This window comes from Rhinatrema bivittatum, chromosome 1, assembly GCF_901001135.1.
Source record: "Rhinatrema bivittatum chromosome 1, aRhiBiv1.1, whole genome shotgun sequence".
Classification (NCBI taxonomy): Eukaryota; Metazoa; Chordata; class Amphibia; order Gymnophiona; family Rhinatrematidae; genus Rhinatrema; species Rhinatrema bivittatum.
In genome coordinates this window covers 482,170,866-482,194,317 of record NC_042615.1, presented here as the reverse complement: position 1 = coordinate 482,194,317, position 23,452 = coordinate 482,170,866, and the positions used below count along the sequence as shown (strand labels likewise).

The 23,452-nt window shown below is 41.4% G+C and overlaps 1 protein-coding gene across 3 annotated transcripts in view; it reads left to right on the top strand.

Annotated features, from left to right (window-relative positions):
* DENND4C (DENN domain containing 4C) overlaps positions 1-23,452 on the top strand; it is a 233,808-nt gene that overhangs the window by 19,020 nt on the left and 191,336 nt on the right. For all 3 annotated transcript variants that reach the window (XM_029607079.1, XM_029607072.1, XM_029607087.1), the window contains exon 3: positions 20,845-21,097. In XM_029607079.1, the coding sequence (XP_029462939.1) occupies positions 20,845-21,097 (253 nt within the window). The remainder of the gene's footprint in view (positions 1-20,844; positions 21,098-23,452) is intronic.

The window sequence follows — 23,452 nt, the reverse complement described above, 5'->3', positions numbered from 1 at the left end:
GGCTGACCTAAAAAAGATGATGGGGCTTCCGTTTGTATTGGAGTGATTTACAGGCCTCCAAATCAAATGGAAGAGCTTGACAAAGCTCTAGTTGAAGACATACAAAAGATGGGAAAGAAGGGAGAAGTGGTGATTGTTGGAGATTTAAATATGCCGGATGTAGACTGGACAATCCCTTCTGCAAAATCTAACAGTAGTAGAGAGATAGTGGATGCCCTGCAAGGGGCTCTGTTCAAACAAATGGTAATGGAATCCACGAGGGAGGGAGCTATACTCGACTTAGTTCTCACTAATGGAGATAACGTCTCTAATGTCCAGGTGGGTGCCCACCTCAGCACCAGTGATCATCATACAGTATGGTTTCATATCATAAATAGGATATAGAGAAGTAGCACGAAGACTCGGGTTTTGCAGTTCAAAAACACGGACTTTGATGAAATGGGGAAGTATCTGGAGGAAGAACTAGAAGGCTGGGAGAAGGAAAGAGATGTGGAACAGTGGACCAAACTAAAAGGAGCAGTTACCAAGGCAACTAATCTATATGTTAGAAAAGTAAAGAAAAGCAAGAGAAAAATGAGACCTATCTGGTTCTCAAAGGAGATGACTGACAAAATAAAAGCTAAAAGAACAGCATTCAAGAAATATAAACAATCCCAAAGAGAAGAACACAAGGAAGAATATCTAGTGGAACTGAGGGAGACAAAGAAAGCAATCAAGAAAGTGAAAATTCAAGCGGAAGAAAGGATTGCCAAAGAAGTAAAGCAAGGTAACAAAACATTTTTCAGATACATCAGTGAAAGGAGAAAAGTCCAAAGTGGTATACTGAAACTGAAAGGTGAAAAGGATCAATGGGTGGAGTCAGATGAAGAAATAGTAGAATTATTAAACGAATACTTCAGTTCTGTGTTCACTAAAGAAGACCCTGGAGAAGGACCATCACTAGTTAACAAGAAAATAGAGGGGAATAGAGTAGATGTAACTCCATTTACAGAAGAGAATATATGGGAGGAGCTGGGGAAACTGAAAGTGGACAAAGTCATGGGGCCTGATGAGGTTCATCCCAGGATACTGAGGGAGCTCAGAGATGTGCTGGCGGGTCCACTGTGTGACCTGTTCAATAGATCCCTAGAAACGGGAGTGGTGCCAAGCGATTGGAGAAGAGCAGTGGTGATCCTGCTTCACAAGAGTGGAAACAGAGAAGAGGCTGGTAACTACAGACCGGTTAGCCTCACCTCGGTGGTGGGAAAAGTAATGGAGTCGCTGTTAAAAGAAGGAATAGTGAACTATCTACAGTCGGAAGAATTGCTGGACCAGAGGCAGCATGGATTCACCAGGGGAAGATCCTGTCAGACAAATCTGATAAGACTTTTAAAACTGGATAACCAAGGAATTGGATCAAGGAAGAGCACTTAATGTCATCTACTTGGACTTCAGCAAAGCTTTTGATACGGTTCCACACCGGAGACTGGTGAATAAAATAAGAAGCTTAGGAGTGAGTGCCAAGGTGGTGGCCTGGATTGCAAACTGGTTGACGGACAGAAGACAATGTGTGATGGTAAATGGAACTTACTCTGAAGAGAGAGTGGTGTTGAGCGGAGTGCCGCAAGGATCTTTGTTGGGACTGGTCCTGTTCAATATCTTTGTGAGTGACCTTGCGGGCGGGATAGAAGGTAAGGTTTGTCTTTTTGTGGATGACACTAAGATCTGCAACAGAGTGGACACGCCGGAAGGAGTGGAGAGAATGAGACAGGATTTAAGGAAGCTGGAAGAGTGGTCAAAGATATGGCAGCTGAGATTCAATGCCAAGAAGTGCAAAGTCATGCATATGGGGTGTGGAAATCCAAATGAACTGTATTCGATGGGGGGAGAAGGGCTGATGTGCACGGGGCAGGAGAGAGACCTTGGGGTGATAGTGTCTAATGATCTGAAGTCGGCGAAACAATGTGACAAGGCGATAGCTAAAGCCAGAAGAATGCTGGGCTGCATAGAGAGAGGAATATCGAGCAAGAAAAGGGAAGTGATTATCCCCTTGGTGAGGCCTCACCTGGAGTACTGTGTTCAATTCTGGAGACCGTATCTCCGAAGGGACAGAGACAGAATGGAGGCCGTCCAGAGATGGGTGACCAAAAAGGTGGAGGGTCTTCATCAAATGACTTATGAGGAGAGATTGAAGAATCTAAATATGTACACCCTGGAAGAAAGGAGGAGCAGAGGTGATATGATACAGACTTTCAGATACTTGAAAGGTTTTAATGATCCAAAGACAACGACAAACCTTTTCCGTCTGAAAAAAATCAGCAGAACCAGGGGTCACGATTTGAAGCTCCAGGGAGGAAGACTCAGAACCAATGTCAGGAAGTATTTCTTCACGGAGAGGGTGGTGGATGCCTGGAATGCCCTTCCGGAGGAAGTGGTGAAGACCAGAACTGTGAAGGACTTCAAAGGGGTGTGGGATAAACACACTGAATCCATAAAGTCTAGAGGACATGAATGAAGAGTGGGTGGCTTGCAGAAATGACGGCTACTACCTGGTGATAATACCCTTATTCAATAAACATTTAACACAGTTAAATGTTTATTGAATTAACACAGTTAATGCAATTACTAGATTTGCTCTAAGACTCCATCATTGCTCTAAGCTTCAACGGCAAGAGGAAATGTGGAAAAAAGGATTTGCATTCACAAAAAAGTGGGGAGTAGCTTGCTTGTTACGGAGATTACTACCCCAAAACAAATAAGCCAGATACTTCACTTTCAATGCATATCCAGCATAGCTCTCTGCTTCAATGGTAGGGGGAATGAAGAAAAGTGGATCTATATACAGACAACAACCAACAAGGACTGAATTACATAGTCTGGGTAAACAAATAAGCATGGGTGTAGCTTGCTTATTGCGGCGGTTACAACCCCTAACTAATTAAGCTAGATATTTCACTTAGATGCAGTTCCAACACTGCTCTCTACATTAATGGTGGGGGTGAAAGGAAATAGAACCAAAAGGTTACTAAGAGCCAAGAGTAACAGATAAGTATGAGAAAAAAAAAAGTGCGAAGCTTGCTGGGCAGACTGGATGGGCCGTTTGGTCTTCTTCTGCTGTCATTTCTATGTTTCTATAATTAAAATATACTTGGTAGTGTTATACGAACCAAACATTCAATTTGTTTTGATTTAGTAACTTGAAAAATCCATAATCTGGAGAGTAAATTAATTTGTATTTTTTTATAAATGTATGTTTTTATATGTATATTTTTATATAAGAGAGGAAAGGACCTCAGCACTGGTTCAGACCTTGCTATATCTCAAGTCAATACCAGTCGGTGCAATCATGGGTCTAAAAATCCTCTATTTATCTTTCTTCTTATATATAAAAAATTCTGCTTTATTAATGTCCAATAAAAATCACGTTCATTATCTTTTCTCCTTTAAAACATTCTTTTAAATCTTTATACGAAACTATATCCTTTCACATCGCAAATTGTTATTCATGTTACTTAGCAACAGATCGCCTGATGGAAAATTATAGAAGGAATATTGTACTTATCTGAATTTCTTGCTTGTAGCTCTCATGAGTATTCACATGAGACAAAAGGTTTCGCTTCCACATGCTCTCATGACTTCTCAAAAAGCGCCAAATTTGACTGCTGAGAGGATGCCAACATTGCCAACGTTTCGCCAATGCTGCGTCAGGGCGTTATTACCTGAAAAATCATTTCATTAGATGGCAGAACAACATTTTAAATATAAATCAATATTTATTTATTACTTACTATGATTTCTTCTTCACGACAATCTTACAGTGGTTTCCGTCAGGCTACATTAAACATGGCAAAGAGCTGGGCATTTAAAGATTGCATTGATGTTTGACTTGACCAATCAAAAACAATTTGCATGTATATGTGCTTACGGTTTGTTTTTTTTTTGTATACATGCTTGCATTTTAAAAAAAAATAATTGTGATAAATTGCCCTTATAATCCATTCAGTTTGATGTTCCTTATGATTCATTATCTTATAATTGTTTCATTCATGAACCATGCAATTTTAAAATAAACCTTTCCACACAATTAAATGCCCTAGTAATCATCCAATTTGATATGTATTAAGAACATAAGAAATTGCCATGCTGGGACAGACCAAGGGTCCATCAAGCCCAGCATCCTGTTTCCAACAGAGGCCAAAAACCAGGCCACAAGAACCTGGCAATTACCCAAACACTAAGAAGAACCCATGCTACTGATGCAATTAATAGCAGTGGCTATTCCCTAAGTATAATTGATTAATAGCCATTAATGGACTTCTCTTCCAAGAACTTATCCAAACCTTTTTTGAACCCAGCTACACTAACTGCACTAACTACCTTCTCTGGCAACAAATTCCAGAGCTTTATTGTGCGTTGAGTGAAAAAGAATTTTCTCCGATTAGTCTTAAATGTGTTACTTGCTAACTTCATGGAATGCCCCCTAGTCCTTCTATTATTCGAAAGTGTAAATAACCGAGTCACACTACTAAATAACCGAGTCATATCTACATATATCTATTGTTCAATATAAAAAAAATTGTTACTAAACAATTAAAGCAAACTGTTGCACTCACTCTTACAATTCAAACCCCATGGTTCTTCCGATTTTAACTTAAAGATCCATTTTTGTTCTCTAAAATATAGTGCCCTCTCTCGATCTCCTCCTCTCTTTCATTTCTTTTTCACCGAATCAATCACAAACCATCTTAATTCTGTAATAGAATGTTGTTGAATTAAGCCGATTCTTTTTTTATTCTGAAGGCAACTTTTGTGTTCGCTGATACATTGTCTGAATGTCCTTAGAGTCTGTTCTATATAAATCTTAGAACATGGACATATTTTATAAATAATATAAGTTGAGGCACAAGTTGTAAAATGTTTTAACTTGAAAATTTGTTTAGTTATTAGGCAAGTGAATTCTTTGATCTGAAGAGTTTGACTGCAGATTAAACAGTGGCCACATTTGTAATGGCCCCTCACACGCGTTCAGTCGTCAGTGGGTACGTGATCTAGTACATTTTCAGGAAGCTCTGCTGGGCACAAAATTTTTCAGATTACTATTCCTTGAATATGCCATTCTAAAATCCATATCTTTTTATCCCTCTGTCTGTACAACTGGCCAATGTGTACGTATGCTTTTAACAGTCTTCTTACTGATAGGCTTTATCTGTGTCTTTCAATAACATTTCTCTATCGTTGTAGAGTGCTCGCTTGTAAGCCTGTTTAATACATCTGTTTGGATATCCTCTTGCTTTAAATTGTTCTTTTAAGTCTTCAGATATTTGTTTAAATCTTTTTTTGAACAATTACGTCTGTATCTGAAGAATCGTGAAACTGGAAGACTGGTAACGGATGTGTACTTGAATAATGCAGAAGAGTATTTCTGTCGGTAGATTTTGTTTACACACACTCATAGAAATTTCTCCCCTATCTGATTTGCTAATAGACAAGTCCAAAAAAGATATCTGATGTCAATTATAATTCATTGTGAATTGAATTCTCTCATCACACGTGTTAATCCATTTTCCAAACAGTTGTCGTTCTTATTCTGTGACCCTCCCCCATACACACACTATAAATACATCATCAATATAGCGTTTATAGAATGTCATTTTCTCTATAAAGAGAATACTTTAACCAAGTTTGCTCAAACTTCATCATGAACATATTGGCTATAGAAGGAGCCATGGTGGCCCCTATGGCAGTACCTGATATCTGCTGGAAAAACTCTTTTTGGAAACAAAAATAGTTGTTTTTTAAAGTTAAACTAGCTAGTTGAAGAATTAAATATGTAGGTACTCCATGTGGGTGCACTCTGTCCAAGAATTCTTTCAATACTTCCAATGCACTATTCTGTGGAATTGAAGTAAAGACTGAATGCCCATAGTCACAAACCATTGCTCAGTAATATGGACAGTAATTGCCTCAAACATTTGTATGAAATGAGAAGTGTCATGTATATATGTCGCCCCAGGTTGTATGTAAGCTGTTAGATGACCATCCACATATTGAGAAAATGGCTCTAAAACTGAATCATTTGATGACATTATTGGTCTTCCTGGTGGATTATTTAAGCTTTTATGAACTTTGGTTAATATGTGAATAATTGGAATACGTGGAGTTGATTTAAATATCTATATTCTTTTGCAGTCAAAAAACCTTGTTCTTTAGCATGGTCAGTGATATTCTTGATGGACATCTGCAATGATTTGATGGGTTCTTTAATTTCTTATAGGTAGTCTTATCGCTCAACTGTCTTCTGACTTCCATTATGTAATCTTTCTCATTCATCACAACGACTGACCCTCCTCTATCAGCCGGCTTAATGACCACTTTTTCTTCATTTGCCAATGAAAAAAGAGCCTGTCCTGACATTTTATCCAAATTTATTGTGGAATTTAGGATCTTTCAATTCCAATGCTGTTATCTTTCAAAACTAATTTTTGAAAAGTCTCTAACAATGGATGCAACGGTCCCGCAGGGTTCCATGTGGATTTTCCTCTGACTATTGATGTATCAGAAAATCACTTATTAGTCTCTTGGAAATAGATCTTCAATGATAATTTCCTAATAAATTTCTGTAAATCTATTTTAAACTTGAATGTAGCTGTATTTCTGCTTGGAACCCAATCGGTGACAGACAGGTTCAGGTTGTGGCTTCTCATTCACAGGGAGGATAGTTAGATTTTAACATATGAATGGATGAAATTGTGACCCTTTTTTTTTTTAGGTAGGATGACAACCAGCTTATTGGACCTTTAGACCTTATTTAATTACAAGTGGTAAAGGCATCCTTAGAGATGCTCTTTGCAACTTTGTAAATGCATTGCTACGAGAACTTTTTTTTTTTTTTTCTAGAAATCACTAAAGCATGCAGTGGTTAAAACACCATCCTTGAAGAAGCCATCATTGAATGCTGACTGTATTAGCAATTACAAACCGATGTCTAATCTTACATTCTTCCCTAAACGGAGAGGGCTATTTTACTGCAATTTTTAGTGATTTTCTTGAAATTAGAAAAGGCTTAGGTCAGTTTCAGTCGGGCTTTCATGCTAATTTTAGCACAGAGACCATACTGATATTTTTTAAAATCTGCCTTCAACACATGGACTATACTATCTTGATAAGCTTCAGGTCCTTGGTATTGGAGCTGGAGTACCACAATGAATTAAAATTATTATTCTTTTTTTGTCTTGCTTGGTATACTGGACTTGGACATTGTCAGGACCTACCAGAGTGGAATACGGAGCCCTATAGGGGGGGTGAGTTTGTCCCCTATTTTATTTAACATTTGTTTGGAACATTTGCTGAATATAGTCAGATCTATGGATTTGGAGTACATTGTTATGCAGATGATGAGCAGATATACTGCACGTTGCAAGCAGAGATGTGAGTCTCAGTTGGACAGCTTAATGTTTATCTGTGGTTTCAAATTGGATGCGTGTCAATAAATTAGCATTGAATGCAGCCAAATCGGAAGCTCTCTGGATTGGCAAGCCGTTGCTATCCAATCCTGATTTATGTCTGAGCATTGATGGTGCTAACCTCGTGAAAATGCCTGAAGCAAGTAGTCTGGGAGTCCACCTGGATTCATAACTTAACTTGAATAAACATATTACAGAATTAAGAGAGTGTGGTTTAAACTTCACCTGCTTCGACCTGTAAAAATAATTTCTTGCTGAGGTTCAATTTAAATTGATCACTCCCTCTTTTTGTGACTCTACTGGATTACTGTAATTCTTTTTTTTTTTATCGGGCTGCCACAGAACAATCTGTATAGCCTGCAGTTAATCCAGAACTCAGTAGCAAGATGGGTTTTCCAATGTTAAACAGCCTAATTAGCTATCACATGTGGGTGATGTCATTCAGTGGGACTTGTCTCTCCAAGTTAGAGCTTTTAACTCTATTGAGCATGTGCAGGAGTTGCCTTGTGAGCCTCTTCACTCCTCTGCAGTTAGTTTTTGTCTGAACTTAAGCATGGATATATACTCTGTAATCATTTTTTTCCTATAATTATCTCTCTTCAGTGGCTTTTTTTTTTTTTTTTTGCTTCTAAAATTCTTTTTAAACCTTTTCCAAGTTGCCTTGCTACCCCTGCAGCCTCCACAACAGCACTTTCAATTCAACAAAAAAAACCCAACCAAAACCCAAAGAAAGCAGAGGCCCTACCTCACATATCAGGCCAGAAGAAGACATTTACGATGGCGAGCAGATTTAAAAGCTGTTGGGGGCGGGGGGAATAATGTCCCTCGGGTCAGTATTGTGGGGTGCTTTGTATTGAGGAGCTGTGTAAATTTCTCTGGAGTCACAGCAAGTCTTCATCCCACGGTGCAGTGTCGTCTGCCTTTCTGGGAAAAGAATTGAGTGGGAGCCCCTCTAAAGCTCCTCCGTTTGCTCTGGCTATAGCTGTGGGGTCACATTTTGCCAGCTGCTCTGCATTGAGGACAAAGCGGCATCATTCATTGGAACCATCGCAGCCTGTGTCAAAGAAGCATAAGCACACGAAGCAGGATGCTTGAGTACTGGTGCTGTTAAAGTGATCATCAGTGTCATTGGTACAAGAGTTATTAGCATTCCCGACACATGATGCATTGACTTGCATGAATCATCCTACTCCGAGGCACTCGATGCATGCTGCGCCAAGGCCTGTATTGTGAGTAGGCCATGCCTTCTTGATGCATCTCGAGGCATGTCGCACCGAGGCCTGTACCACGAGTGGCCTGTGCTGTCTCAATGCATTTCAAGGCCTCTACAATGGTGCAAAGATGCATGGCACAGTCCTGATACATCTGGCACTTCTTTCAGCGCAACACCATCTTACAGTACTGGGTTCCTCGACACATCTCATGTCATCTAAAACTATTGATGCATCAGGCTGCTTTGCCAACTTAATTGTACATAGCCCACCCTAGATCTGCAGCTGAGTCAGATTGCCTCTACCTGCTCCAGTAAATAGGGCACTCCGCCTAGACTTGTGATAGAGGGACTTCCCTGGAGACTGCAGAACTGATGTGCTCCACAGTCCCACTCACCTCTAACAAGCTGCCCATTCTAATGTAGGAACCTATCCTGGTCTTGGAAGAGGATGTCCCACTGCCTACACCAGGCCAGAGGATACACCAGTCGGTTGACCACATCACAGGTTTGGTGAGGAGTTTCTTTGTCTTTGACCAAGGAGACAGAAGGAACATTCCAGTCTTTCCTGTCAACTATTGCTACAGTGATTCCACAGACTGGAGTCTGATTTTGCCAAGAGGGATAAACTCATTAGAACTCATGATTAGGGGTTTTTCATTGTCCTAGTCTGTTGCAGAGGCGTGCAGTCTGTTAGAGGTGCTCGACCAGGCAGCTCTTCCTCAGTCAACCAGATGCACCTCCCAGTTCACCAACTTCATTACTGGAATCCTGGATAAGTGAACCCTTACCCTTAGGCTTGGATGAAGATTCTAGTGGTATACCCTCTGACCCACTTTAGAATCCTCAGGAAGCCCCCAGAGTATCTCTTGTATTCAAAATTTGTGGAAAAGATGGTAACACTGGGTGTTCATGTCTGTAAAGACAAAGACCACTGTTTTGAACTTCTTGGCCTTTTCCAGATCCTGGATACTCCTGCTGAACCAGCATCCTTTCCAATCCACAACATTCTCGGTGTGCATCTGATGAGAATGTGGGGAAAATCCCATTTCAGGCATTCCCGCGACTAGTGGACCTCAAATACAGAGTCTAACAATTGCCGGGATTCGGCATCATTCAATTACCTCACCAATCTGTAGTGGTCGAGTTTGCTATGAAAAATGCAAAAAGGACTCCAATTCATTCCAACTCTCCCCAGAGGAAAGACCACAAATTTTTAGACAGCTTTGGCAAAATGATTTTTCAAATCTCTATGCTATCCTCTCGCATATCTAACCACCAATTATACATTGTGCAGTATATCCACGACTGCATTCAAAAGCTGAAATCTCTCTTCCAGCCTTCTGAAGAGGGCTCCTATTATCCTCAACTGCTTCTGGATATGGAAGAAGGTGTCCACCACCACCTCTATTCTGTCTATGAATCGTTTGGCCTCAATCGGGGCTAGATGCATGGCATGGCTTCAAGCCAGCATTTGCAAAAATGTTCACGAAAAGCTTGTGGGCCTTCTCTGCTTGGGAGACTCTCTTTGGCAAGTATCTCAGAGAGATGTTGTGCAGGTAAAGGACCAAAATGTGGCAGTACAGTCTCTCTCTCGACAGCACCTGAGCAGCCTCTCATGTTGAGGCAGCTCTTCTATGCATAAAACCAATCTTTCACAGGCAGCTCTACTAATCTTATCAATAGTACTGTCTGCCTTTCCTTCCGGCCCAGTGTCAGCAACCGCTTCCAACCAGACCTCGACAAAGAACGCTGTTAGTCAAAGACCATACAACAGGCTCAGCCTAAACCAGGGCATAGTTTTTGATCCATCCAAACAATTTGTTCCCCCCTATTCCAGTAAAGGGAAAAATCCAGCACTTCTGGAAGATTGGCATCAGATCACCAAGGACTCTTGGGTCGTCTGGATCGTACAGTCTGGGTATTGGTTACATTTTCCCAGTTACCAATCTTTTCACGTTGTTCTCCATCCAGATCCATCTCATCTGCTGCAACTCCAGCTAGACGTCTAAGAGCTTCTGCAATAACAAGCAATAGAGCCAATTTCTACATCTCAACATTCACAGGGCTTCTATTCTTAATATTTCTTCATCCCCAAGAAATCAAGGGAATTGTCGCCTATTCTGGACTTCAGATGTCTGAACAAACTTGTATTCTGAGAGAAATTCAAAATGAATTCCCTCTGCACAATTCTCCCTTACATACAGTGCTTCCTTAACCTCTTGTAGTTGGGTAAGTATACCTGCCAGTTTATCATCAAGTGCAGTGATCACTACTGCTTTGATTTCAGCCAGAGCAGTTTCATTAATGTTTTGGTAGCTCCGCTGCAGCCTGTTGGGTCGTTGCCATCTTTGCCTCCGTGGCCTCGTGGTTTTTCCTTGTCTTTTTTAACAGTCTTAGGGGGCATACCTGGAGAAGTTCTTTGCATGTAGGGTACAATCGACATACCCTCGAAAGTTTGCCGCTCAGATACTAGAAAAGTTCACTTGCAGAGCTGATGGTGTTAGATTTGGGGAGTGGAGCACCCGGAGCTAGAGGAGGCACGTCTTCCTCAGCTTATCATGTCACGTGACCCCCAATATAAGATGTTTTAAATAAATAAATACCTGCATGTCTAGCTAGTCTCAGTGAACTCCTGAGATGGGAGTCCTCTGTTCCCTCTGTTCAATGATTTGCCTTCTGTAGCGTTAGGTTTCTGATTAACTTTGAAGAGTCAAATCTGGAGTCTACTCAGTGTCCCAAATTCATTGGTGATTGGGTGGACTTGCTGCAAAAAAGAGCATTTCTGCCTTCCGACCAAGCACATACTATGACATCGCTCATCAGACAACCCCAGTCCTCTCCACACTTGGCCAGAAGGCTCTTCATGATCTTAGGTCATATGGTAGCGGAAATACATGCCGTTCTGCTGATTCACCTTCATATCCACAACCTCCAGTGGGGTCTGCGTACCCAGTGGGATCAACTAACTCAACCACTGTCCTCTGTGATGTAAATTTCAGCAACAATGAAATGAGAGTTACAATGGTAGTTGCACACAACCCTCCCTGAAAGCAACTCCCCCTACAGCCTCCCACAACCCTCCTCTCCCTGCCTCTCTCCACAGCACCACTGCTGTGCAATTTAGAGCAATCCTGTAAATATCGCTTTCCTCGTCGTTAGCAGCTACCCACTTTCATTGTAAATAAGTAGATCTTGCTACTTAGTTAGCCACATGTTCATCTTATTGTTCGTTCTCTTCAAATACCATGTATATAGTCTCTTGTTCTTCCCTGCCTGTTACCATGTTACAAACAGTTACCATGTTTTAATGTAAAATAAGCAATTCATGCCTTATTTGTTTTAGTTACATGTGAACCGATGTGATATCTCGATCGAATGTCGGTATATAAAAACAATAAATAAAATAATAAATAAATAAATAGTTGCGCCCCTGAGTCCTCCAGGAAGGAAACACTCTTTGCTCAATACTCCACAAGTAATATTAGTGACAGACACCTCCTCCAAGGGATGAGATGCTTACTCTGGATCCTGCCAAAACCTAGGGAATCCGGTGACTTCAGGAGAGCCATTTTCAAATTGACCTTCTAAAGTTGAGAGCAATAAGAAAAACCTTTTTGGCATTTGCACATCTTCAGGGAAAGAGCATCCTGATTGAAACCGATATCCAGGTTGCCATGTTTTATGTCAGCAAACAGGGAAGAATGGGATCATAGCCTGTCTGCCAAGAAGCCCTGAAGATCTGGAATTAGGTGGAAAAAAATCGCGATGCTTTGCAGACCACCTATGTGCTGAACATCTCCAACACACTGGCAGATTGATATAGCAGAGTGTTTTGGCCATGCAAGTGGGACTAGCAATCAGTGTTGCTGAACTGTTCAGCTTATGGGGTCTGCTTTTATCACTACAGAACACAAAATTTAAATCAATTTTACTCAGTTCTGCCTAACGATTACAAATTAGCTCAGGAACCTTTCCTCCTTGATTGGGGACAAAAGCCTCTTATAAGCTTTTCTACCGATAACCCCTCAATGCCAAAACGGTGCAGAAAATCTTTCAGGAGCATGCATGGCCGATCCAGCATGGCTCAGATCTGGTATACAAGTAGCTTTCCAGTTCTCCTCCTATACATCTGGGAACATAACCCACATTATTAACAAAAGGAAGACAGGACACTTTATTATCCTAACTTCTCCGCCCTCAGTCCAATGGCTTCAATGTTGAGCACTCAGTGATTGCGCATCTCCACTTACCTATGGAACTTGTGAACATATTAGTCTAGTCTAGAAAGCCTTCAACTAGAAGAAATTTATGCCTTTAAATCGAACAGATATTGTGTTGGATCCTTTCTCTTGTGAACTCAGACTCCTACTAAAATACTTGCTCCACTTTTCTCACTTGGGTCTCACCACCTCTTTGGTGTGAGTGCACCTCAGCTCCCTAGCACCCACCATACACAGTGGGCAGCAAACTGATCTGTACTCATCTGCTGATCTCATTTTATGAAAGGGACTGGCTGTCAAACCCCTGGTACAAATAAAAACACCTAGTGTGTAGACGGACTCAGGACCAGTGGGTTTATGCTCCCCTGCCAACAGATGGAGACGAAGCAAGCTGATGTCATAGTATACATAACCCTGCAGTGACCCCCAGCCTGCCAATATTCTCAGTCTTCAGCAGATGGTCCCTATGGGGATTGCTTTGAGTTTTTTGAAAGGAGAAATTTGAAAAGGGGAAACAGTGGAGTACCTCAGGGATCTGTACTTGGACCGGTGCTTTCTATATATATATATATATATATATATATGATCTGGAAAGGAATACGATGAGTGAGGTAATCAAATTTGCAGATGATACAAAATTATTCAGAGTAGTTAAATCACAAGCAGACTGTGATACATTACAGGAGGACCTTGCAAGACTGGAAGATTGGGCATCCAAATGGCAGATGAAATTTAATGTGGACAAGTGCAAGATGTTGCATATAGGGAAAAATAACCATTGCTGTAGTTACACGATGTTAGGTTCCATATTAGGAGCTACCACCCAGGAAAAAGATCTAGGCATCATAGTGGATAATACTTTAAAATCGTCGGCTCAGTGTGCTGCAGCAGTCAAAAAAGCAAATAGAATGTTAGGAATTATTAGGAAGGCAATGGTTAATAGAATGGAAAATGTCATAATGCCTCTATATCGCTCCATGGTGAGACCATACCTTGAATACTGTGTACAATTCTGGTCGCCGCATCTCAAAAAAGATATAGTTGCGATGGAGAAGGTACAGAGAAGGACAACCAAAATGATAAAGGGGATGGAATAGCTTCCCTATGAGGAAAGGCTAAAGAGGTTAGGGCTGTTCAGCTTGGAGAAGAGATGGCTGAGGGGGGATGATAGAGGTCTTTAAGATCATGAGAGGTCTTGAACAAGTAGATGTGACTTGGTTATTTTCACCGAGAAGGACTAGGGGGCATTCCATGAAGTTAGCAAGTAGCACATTTAAGACTAATCGGAGAAAATTCTTTTTCACAACGCACAATAAAGCTCTGGAATTTGTTGCCAGAGGATGTGGTTAGTGCAGTTAGTGTAGCTGAGTTAAAAAAAAGGTTTGGATAAGTTCTTGGAGAAATACATTAATGGCTATTAATCAATTTTACTTAGGGAATAACCACTGCTATTAATTGCATCAGTAGCATGGGATCTTCTTAGTGTTTGGGTAATTGCCAGGTTCTTATGGCCTGGTTTTGGCCTCTGTTGGAAACAGGCTGCTGGGCTTGATGGACCCTTGGTCTGACCCAGCATGGCAATTTCTTATGTTCTTATGAAATTCTAAATTCAGGAAAAGAAAACCCTGCTCTCCTGCGGTGATACTTAAAGGTGATTGCCTTGGTCCGGTAGCTGGGTTTCCCGGTGAGGACTTCGCTGCTAGTTCTGCTGAAAGGCAGCGGGTGCAGGAGGCCAAGTGCAGCAGTGACCTCAGATGCCCTCTCTTCCCCCCTGCAGCCGGAGACTGTTCCTGTACTCAGCCGGTAAGCACTGAGCTCAGGTAAGGTTTAAAAAAAAAAAAAAAAAAAAAAAGTTTTTACCTGAATTAGAGACAGTTTAGAGGAGTTTCAGGACTTCTTCGGTCTCCGCTCTTGGCGTGCCATGCCAACGTTCATTTCCACTCCCATTGGGGAACTGGGCAGCCTGGCGGGTTGAGCAGCCCCTGGTGGGCTAGGCCCCGCACTTAAGCTTTTTTCTTGCATGTCGTGAGGTAGGCCACGGCAGCCGTTTTCACGTACTCTTGTGTGTGTTCTGTTGCCCTCTATAAGCCATATGCGTGCACAGTGTGTCATATTAGAGCTTCTCAGCCTGACTTGGCTTCTATTATGTGTCAGCGCTGCTCAGACGCTCAGGGAGAGTTATCTTCCTTGGATTTTACTAAGCCTGACTCTTCCCATTCTGATGATGGGTTGGTCATGGCCTTGACTGGAGGGATGCCAGATCTTGGTTCTCCTTGGACTATCTCCTCTGTAGGTGAGGACAGTTCTACGGGACCAGCTCCAGTTCTTTCTGGGCTTGCTCTGGACCTGGATGCTTTTTCTTGGGTGGAATTTTTTCAAGGCTTACAAGCCTTTCTTCAGGTGCAGTCCTCCACTTCCCCCATTTCTGTCTGGTCGGACCCTCCCCTGGTGGAACCTCCCTCTTCCAATCCTATGCTTAAGTGCTAGAAGCGCCAGGGCTTGCCCCAGCTCCCTGTGGGTGCTCCCGACAGAAGTCCGGATGACACTGATGAGGTTGATTCTGATTCCCTGGAAGGTGGGGAAATTCCTGCAGGGCTGGATCCATATCGAACCATGTTGTGGTTCTTTCATATAGATGAACTGGCGACCCTGATTTCCCAGACCTTGAAACAGCTGGGTGTTCCTGGTTTGATTGCTATGTCAGAGCCGAGGAAGAATTCCATTTTGTTTTCCTTACGTAAAGCCTTTTGTTGTTTCCCTGATGATGGATGCCCTACAGGAATTGATAATCTGGAATGGGATGCCCCAGAGGCAGATTTTAAAGGGGGTCGGACACTGAAGGCCTGTACCCCCTGGATCCATTTGTCATCTGCTTATACACAGCACATACCAGAGCATGAAGAGATGGCAGAGGGGGGATATGATAGAGGTCTTTAAGATCATGAGAGGTCTTGAACGAGTAGATGTGACTCTGTTATTTACACTTTTGAATAATAGAAGGACTAGGGGGCATTCCATGAAGTTAGCAAGTAGCACATTTAAGACTAATCGGAGAAAATTCTTTTTCACTCAACGCACAATAAAGCTCTGGAATTTGTTGCCAAAGGATGTTGTTAGTGTAGCTGGGTTCAAAATGTTTGGATAAGTTTTTGGAGGAGAAGTCCATTAACAGCTATTAATCAAGTTTACTTAGGGAATAGCCACTGCTATTAATTGTATCAGTAGCATGGGATCTTCTTAATGTTTGGGTAATTGCCAGGTTCTTGTGGCCTGGTTTGGCCACTGTTGGAAACAGGATGCTGGGCTTGATGGACCCTTGGTCTGACCCAGCATGGCATGTTCTTTTTTTTTTTTTTTTTTTTTTCTTTATTGATATTTTTAATAATTACAAAGCATATCCATCTTTGTAAAGAAAAGAAAAAACAATATTTAATACAATCAGTATAACTTTCAAAGAAAAATACATTATTTCTATAGTCCCCTGTATATCTGGAGGGGTGGGTACTTAGAAACTAAGGAAGCTATGATTTCTCTTTATATTTTACAGAGGTAAACATAAGAAACTGCCCTTAACTTGCTACCATTCACCCTTTTATTTTACCTAGGTTATTGGATTTTCAACAGGCAATGATGTTATCGCCCTTTTATGGGAATTGAGCCACAATTTGTTGTTCAGGAGTCGTAAACACATATGTATTACTACCGTACTTAATAATACATTTATATGGGTATCTAAGTTGATATGTAGCCCCCATCTCTCTGGTCTCCTTTCTCCTTTCTTGTGTGCTTCTTGCCAGATCAGGGAAGATCTGAACAAATTGGCCCATAAATGTTTCCCCCATGTTCTGGAAATAATTCTTCATTATCACATTCATATCTTGTTCATAGATAAAAGAAATCAATAAAGTAGCTCTCTCAATGATCTCTACTGCAGATGACTCTAAAAAGTCAGTGAGATTTTCCAGGTCCATTTGATTCTGTCTCGTCCCTTCTCTCATCCGAGTGAATGGCAAGAAGTAGACCTTATTAAATGCTGGTATACTTTCAAAGGGAATTTTTAATATTTCATTCAGATATCTTCGCAGAGTTAATCTTGGTTGCTCTCCCAATATTTTGGGGAAGTTTAACAGCCTTAAATTGAGCCTTCTCAACCTATTTTCCAGCATCTCTGTTTTTCTATTTAAAGCTATACAGTCTTGTATTGTAGCCGCTTGTACTCTCTGCATCTCTTTCATCTGAGTTTCAAATAATTGCATTTTTCGACTGTTCCTTGATTCTTTTATCGTGATTTTGAGTAACCATTTCCAGTTTAGAAGAAATTTGAGAAATTTGATTCATACAGCCTTGGAGGGCTAAATTTTGCTGGGCCATCAATTCCCATAGGGAGTCCATTGTTACCACCGCGGGTTTACTAGGAAGGGTTAGCTCAGCTTGTTGTTGTTCCATAGTCGGTGTTAATAGCAAAGAAGCATTTAAAGGGGGAATCAAAACAGCCTTACCATTGCTGGCTTCTCTAGGCTGCACAATATCCACCGACATTAGAGCTGTCTGCCCTCCCTGTAAGCTGGATCTCCCTCTGTCCAAGCCTCCGGTTTCTGTGCCCTCCACGGGCTCCCCTGAGCAAGTTGCTCTGGGTATCTCCGTCACAGCTTCCTCTGGAGGGCTGAACAACTTCGCTTGTGGTATCCTAGGGGTGGGGGGGCTCAAGGATAGTTCGCCAGACGAAGCGGCTGCTTCCTTGCCTGTTTCGTCAGCGGGGCACGGCCCCTCCCGCTTTTGGTGAACGTGAGCGCACTCATCGATGGTCTTTTGTCCCGGGGGCACTGAGGAGCTGGAGGGGTAAGTCCTCAGTTTCCCCTTTCTCTTTGGAGGCATATTGATCAAGAAATTAGCGTTACAAGGAAATTCTCTGCGGGAGCTCTGAGTCAACGCTGCATGCAAGCGGCCATCTCAGCATGGCAATTTCTTATGTTCTTAACAGGCTAGGAGTAGCAGTTGCCAAACCTTCTCTGGCTGGTTGAGTGCATTCACCGCTGCTACACCTTAGCAGGGTTGCAAGTCACAGACTCTGTAAAAGCTCAACAAATGAGAGCAATGGCATTTTCCGTTACTTATCCTCAAGAATTAATCATCAAGGATATTTACGTTAGAAAGCTGCAACTTGGTCTTCAGTTCATACCTTTTATGTCCCATTGCTGCCTTGATAACCACTCAACTTGGGACTCCCCACATATAATGGCTAATTCAGTCTCCTTATTGATGGAAAAAGCAAGTTTGCTTACTGTAAACACTGTGTTTTTTAGATAACAGGATGAACTAGTCATGGAATACCCACCCACCTGCTTGGAGAGTCAACTGCATGCTGATTTAGCTCTGATACTGACAAGAGGCTCATGAGGCAATGCCCATGCGGGTATTCCCACCCATGCTCAGAGCTCTAAGATCTGCTAGCTAGGAGAGACAATCCGTTCAGTGCCACGGGTGACGTCATCCACATATATTTCACATATATCCACATATATTTCAGGAACTGCTCTATCATGGTTCAATTCATTCCTCAGCAACAGAGGCTATAAGGTCAAGATCCATAACAAGGAATCTTCCCGCCATTCTTCATCTTTAGGAGTTCCTCAGGGTTCCTCCCTCTCCCCTACACTCTTTAATATTTACCTTCTTCCGTTTTGTCAACTGCTAACCCACTTGAAACTAACTCACTTCCTATACGCAGACGATGTGCAGATCTTGATCCCTATTAAAGAAACCATCACCAAAACTCTTGAATTCTGGGAATTCTGTCTTAAAGAAATCAATCTCCTCCTCACGAGTTTAAACCTGATATTAAATACGGCTAAGACGGAACTTCTTATCATCTCACCAGAAAATAGCAACCCATCTCCGTGTCTTCCAACCAACCCACCTACCATCCAAACAAGGGACTTAGGAATAATTATCGACAACCATCTTAACTTAAAATCCTTCATCAAACAAACTACTAAAGACGGATTCTATAAACTTCAGGTACTTAAAAGAATCAAACCGCTCCTTCACGTGCGAGACTTCAGAACGGTCCTTCAAGCAGTTATCTTTTCTAAGATATAGACTATTGCAATTCTATCTTACTAGGTCTCCCTTCCGCATCCATTAAACCCCTTCAGATGCTCCAGAACTCAGCTGCGAGAATTCTGACTAACACCAGGAGAAGAGATCACATTTCCCCCACTCTCAAGAACCTGCACTGGTTGCCTATACACTTTAGAATCATCCACAAATCCATCACTATCATCCACAAGGCTATCCATCACCAAACAACGCTTGATTTACAAATACCACTCAGACAACATACATCCACCAGACCCATCAGAGAAGCCTACAGAGGATCTCTCCTCGTTCCCCAAACCCAAACCACTCACCACCTAACTTTCAGAGACCGAGCCTTTTCCACAGCCGGTCCTTCACTACGGAATTCTATTCCTCCAGATTTGAGACAAGAACCATGCCTACCTACTTTTAGAAAAAGGCTTAAGACTTGGCTATTTAAACAAGCCTTCCCAGATCCGAATTGAATGATAGCAAATTTTATAAGAGACTTCACAATATAATGTAAATAATTTAATCCTAACTTCTCGGTTTTCTTATTCTAATTCTCTCCCCAGTTATAAGACCCTTGTTGTAATGTAACTTTTTATCTCTTTGCACTTGTTTATGTTCCGTTTTTTGTTCACACCCCCTCGTTGTATGTAAACCAGCATGATGTGGTTTCTAATCACGAATGCCGGTGTAGAAAAACTCTAAATAAATAAATAAATATAATGGCTAATTCATCTTGCTATGTATGGCAATCACTGTTTATGGTAAGCAAACTTGCTTTATATCGCTGCAGTTCTGGCTACGTTGCATTGGCTTTTTATTACATCTAGAGTGCAATTTCAAATACTTGACCATACAGCACCTGGAAGGTTAATATTGACAGTATCTTACAGACAGACTGAAACATGATGTTCCAGGACATAGTTTGAGATCTGAAGGGGAGGAACTTTTATGTGTTCCTCCTCTTAAGGTGGGTACCATAAAGAGCCTAAGATGACGTGCACTCTCATGGATAGCACCTATCATGGGAATTCTTTACCAAAAGAGATTAGCTTAGAGAGGACATTTCAGATTTAGAAAGTTTATTAAAGATGTTTTTTGGCTTTGGCAGGGACTTCCATTTTCTGATTAAGGAGTTGCCTCCTTATGGTGTAAATGAAATATATTGTTACTATATAAAGTGGCTTATTTGTAAGCATTGAAATCTTAACAGTAGTCATGATTAATGTATTCAATAATTATTAGTAACTGTGTAATGTGATTTTTATGGCATGTTAATTTTGCATATTTTAATGTTTAGAGTGTACATTGCTTGGAACCAGAAGGATGATTTCTATTTCTAAATATAAATAAATGAAATATGTACACCCTGGCAGGGGAGGAGAGAGGTGGGATATTGGATATTCATATACCTCAAAGCAGCAGATAACATAGAAGTGTCAAGAACTTTTTAGTGGAAAGGAAGTTCAGGGGCAAGAGGTTATAAAATGCATCTGGAATTGTGGGGAGGGTAGACTCAGGAGAAAATATTTCTTCACACAAATGGTGGGTGTATGACATGATTTCCCATGGGAAGTGGTGGAGGCAAATACAGTATTAAAATTGAAGACCATTTATTGAGACAAGCAGAGAGTACCTTTAGCTGGGGGAAGTTAAAATAAAGCCAGGTAGGTTATGCAGTATTGTAACAGGAAAGGAAAATGGACAGACTTGGAGGAGCCCTGCGGTCCTTATCTGCAGGTATATTCTGAATGTGTAAAGCAATGGCTGTGTGGAAGCCAAGAATTGTGATTTTCATGTCCTGTTAGTGTTTGAGCAGGACCAAACTCTTCCTCCCATGCATCAGAGCAGCTTACTCTTCTTGTCCTCTTTCTCTCTGCAGAGTATTGTATGAAGGGAAGGAGCGACTCATTTCTGGCTGTGAGGTGATCCAGGCCACGCCTTATGGCCGCTGTGCCAACGTCAACAACAGTTCAACCACCTCTCAGCGCATCTTCCTCACCTATCGCCGGGCGGATCTCATTCGGCCCCAGAACTCCTTGGCCGTGACTGATATCTGTATCATTGTGAGCAGTAAAGGAGAGACGCCTCCCCACACCTTCTGCAAGGTCGATAAGAACCTGAACTGTGGCATGGTAAGCACCGCCTGCCTCATGTACCCCCAGATCTGTGCTCCTTTTCTCTCTCTTGTCCCCCTGAGAACTTTTTTTTTTTTTTTTTGTTTTGAAAACAAAGGGGAGTGGAAAGAGATGCTACAGCAAATACTGCAGACTTATTTTTAAGAACATCATTTGAGGACAAGCAGGATGGCAGCTGTCGCACCTAGGTGATATCAGATGGAGCTCAGTACGGAACTTTGACATCAAAAGCTTCTAGATGTTTTGAGCAGGCCCCATTGGGCCACGTTCATGCATCTCATGCAGGGCTCCTCCCTCATCTTTTCCACAGAGTATGCAGGTTGTGATTCATCTGCCTCACAGCTGCTGCAATGAAAGTTTCCTGGCACTACAGGAGCTGTTTTTCCACAGTGCCCCATGGTTTTTTTTCCTCTGGTTTAAGTTTCTTTATTTTTTTTTCTGTTGGTTATGTGGTATGCCATTTCTGGTGCTCCAGGGTGGCTCCAGTCATTTAATGTCCAGCCTGCGAGACATTATTCACTTTGCCTATTTTTTGGCTGATGCTTTGGAGGGCCTGTGGCTTAAATACTGCCCACCTGTGTGGCCAAGTTAGGACTATTATGCCTGGGAGTAGACCATGGTGTCACAGACTGCTCCCCCTGTGAGACTACAACCGCATCTGACAAAGTGGACTTTGTCCTCGAAGCTCATACTTTAATAAATTGATTAGTCTCTAAGGGTGCCACCAGACTAACACGGCTACCCCTCTGAAGAGTTTACAACTCTGAGAGAATATTGTTCCTAGCGGGAGCTGTTTAGAAGCTTTTGGGAAGACTTAGTCCAGCCAGTGGGCAATCAACATAGAGGGAATGAGGATTAAACCTACAACCAGAAGTCCATTGACATTGGGGTGGTATCTGATTTCCCCCTAAGCCCTTCCATCCACAATTGGAGCATTAAGATGCATTGAGTCTATGTGCGATGCCAGAGATGTTCTGGTGACAACCATAAATCCCCCCCCTGAAGAACTTCTTTGGGGAGGAAAGCTTATCCTCACCACAGTTATGGGAATCGCATCAGTCTGCAAAGGTCCAGGTGACCTATTCAGAAATTAGAGAAGCTAACAAATTTTGGCAAAGTAATAATTACCATAATATTGACTGGGTAAATTTCACATCAGGACATGCTAGGGAGGTTAGGTTTCTAGATTAAATACATGATTGCTTCATGGAGCACCTCATCCAGGAATTGATGAAGGGAGAGCTATTTTTGACCTAATGCTTAGTGAAATGCAAGATTTGGTGCAAGAGAGTAATCATCATGCAATCAAATTTGATTTAATAACTGGAGGGAGGACATTAAAGAAAACTATTGCTCTAGCATTTAACTTTCAAAAGGGAGATTATTGTAAAATAAGGAAAATAGTTAGAAAAAAAACCTAAAAGGTGCAGCAATAAAGTCTGTTTTCATCAGGCATATATGTTTAAAAATACATTTGGTCTGGGCTTCCAAGATGGTATTCCGTGCATTGAAAAAGGCGGAAGGAAGGCCAAATTATTGCCAACATGGTTAAAAGGTGATGTAAAAGAGGATATTATAGCTAAAAGAACTTTCAAAAAATGGATAGAGGATCCAAAAGAAATAGGAAAAAGCATAAGCGCTGGCAATTTAGATTCAAAACATTGATAAGGCAGGCAAAAAGAGAATTTTAAAAGAAGTTTGCCATAGAGGCAATAAATCATAATAAAAACGTTTTAAATGCATCCAAAGCAGATTGTTGGTTGAACCATTAGATGATCAAGTAGTTAAAAAGGGCCCTTAACCCCTTTCCGGTCCACCCCGAATATATTCATCAGTGAGCTTATTGTATTGTGTTTTCTCGTCCTGAAAGGGGTTAAGGAAGACAAGGCCATAATGGAAAGATGAAATTAATACTTTGAGATAGCCATGCCGGAAATTGCATTTAATGATGACTTGGAGGAACAAAAACAAATCATGGTGAATCTGGAAAATGTAATAGAGTAAACTGGCAAAACTAAAGAGTAGTAAATCACTTGAACCAGATCGTTTGTACAGTGAACTTTTTTAAGCATTCAAAAATGAAATTGCAGACTGGTGAGCTTGTTGCTGGTGTCAGGGAAAATTGTAGAAACTATATACTAAAGAAATAAAATTTCAGAATATATAGTTATAGTTGAATGGAGCACAACCAAGATGGATTTACCCAAAGGAAGTCTTAACTCTCCAAACAGGGGGTAATAAATAGGGATAATAGTGGATGGTAACGTATCTGGATTTTCAGAAGGCGTTTTATAAAGTCCCTCATGAGAGACTTGTCAGGAAATTAAAAAGCCTTGGAATAGGAGGCTATGT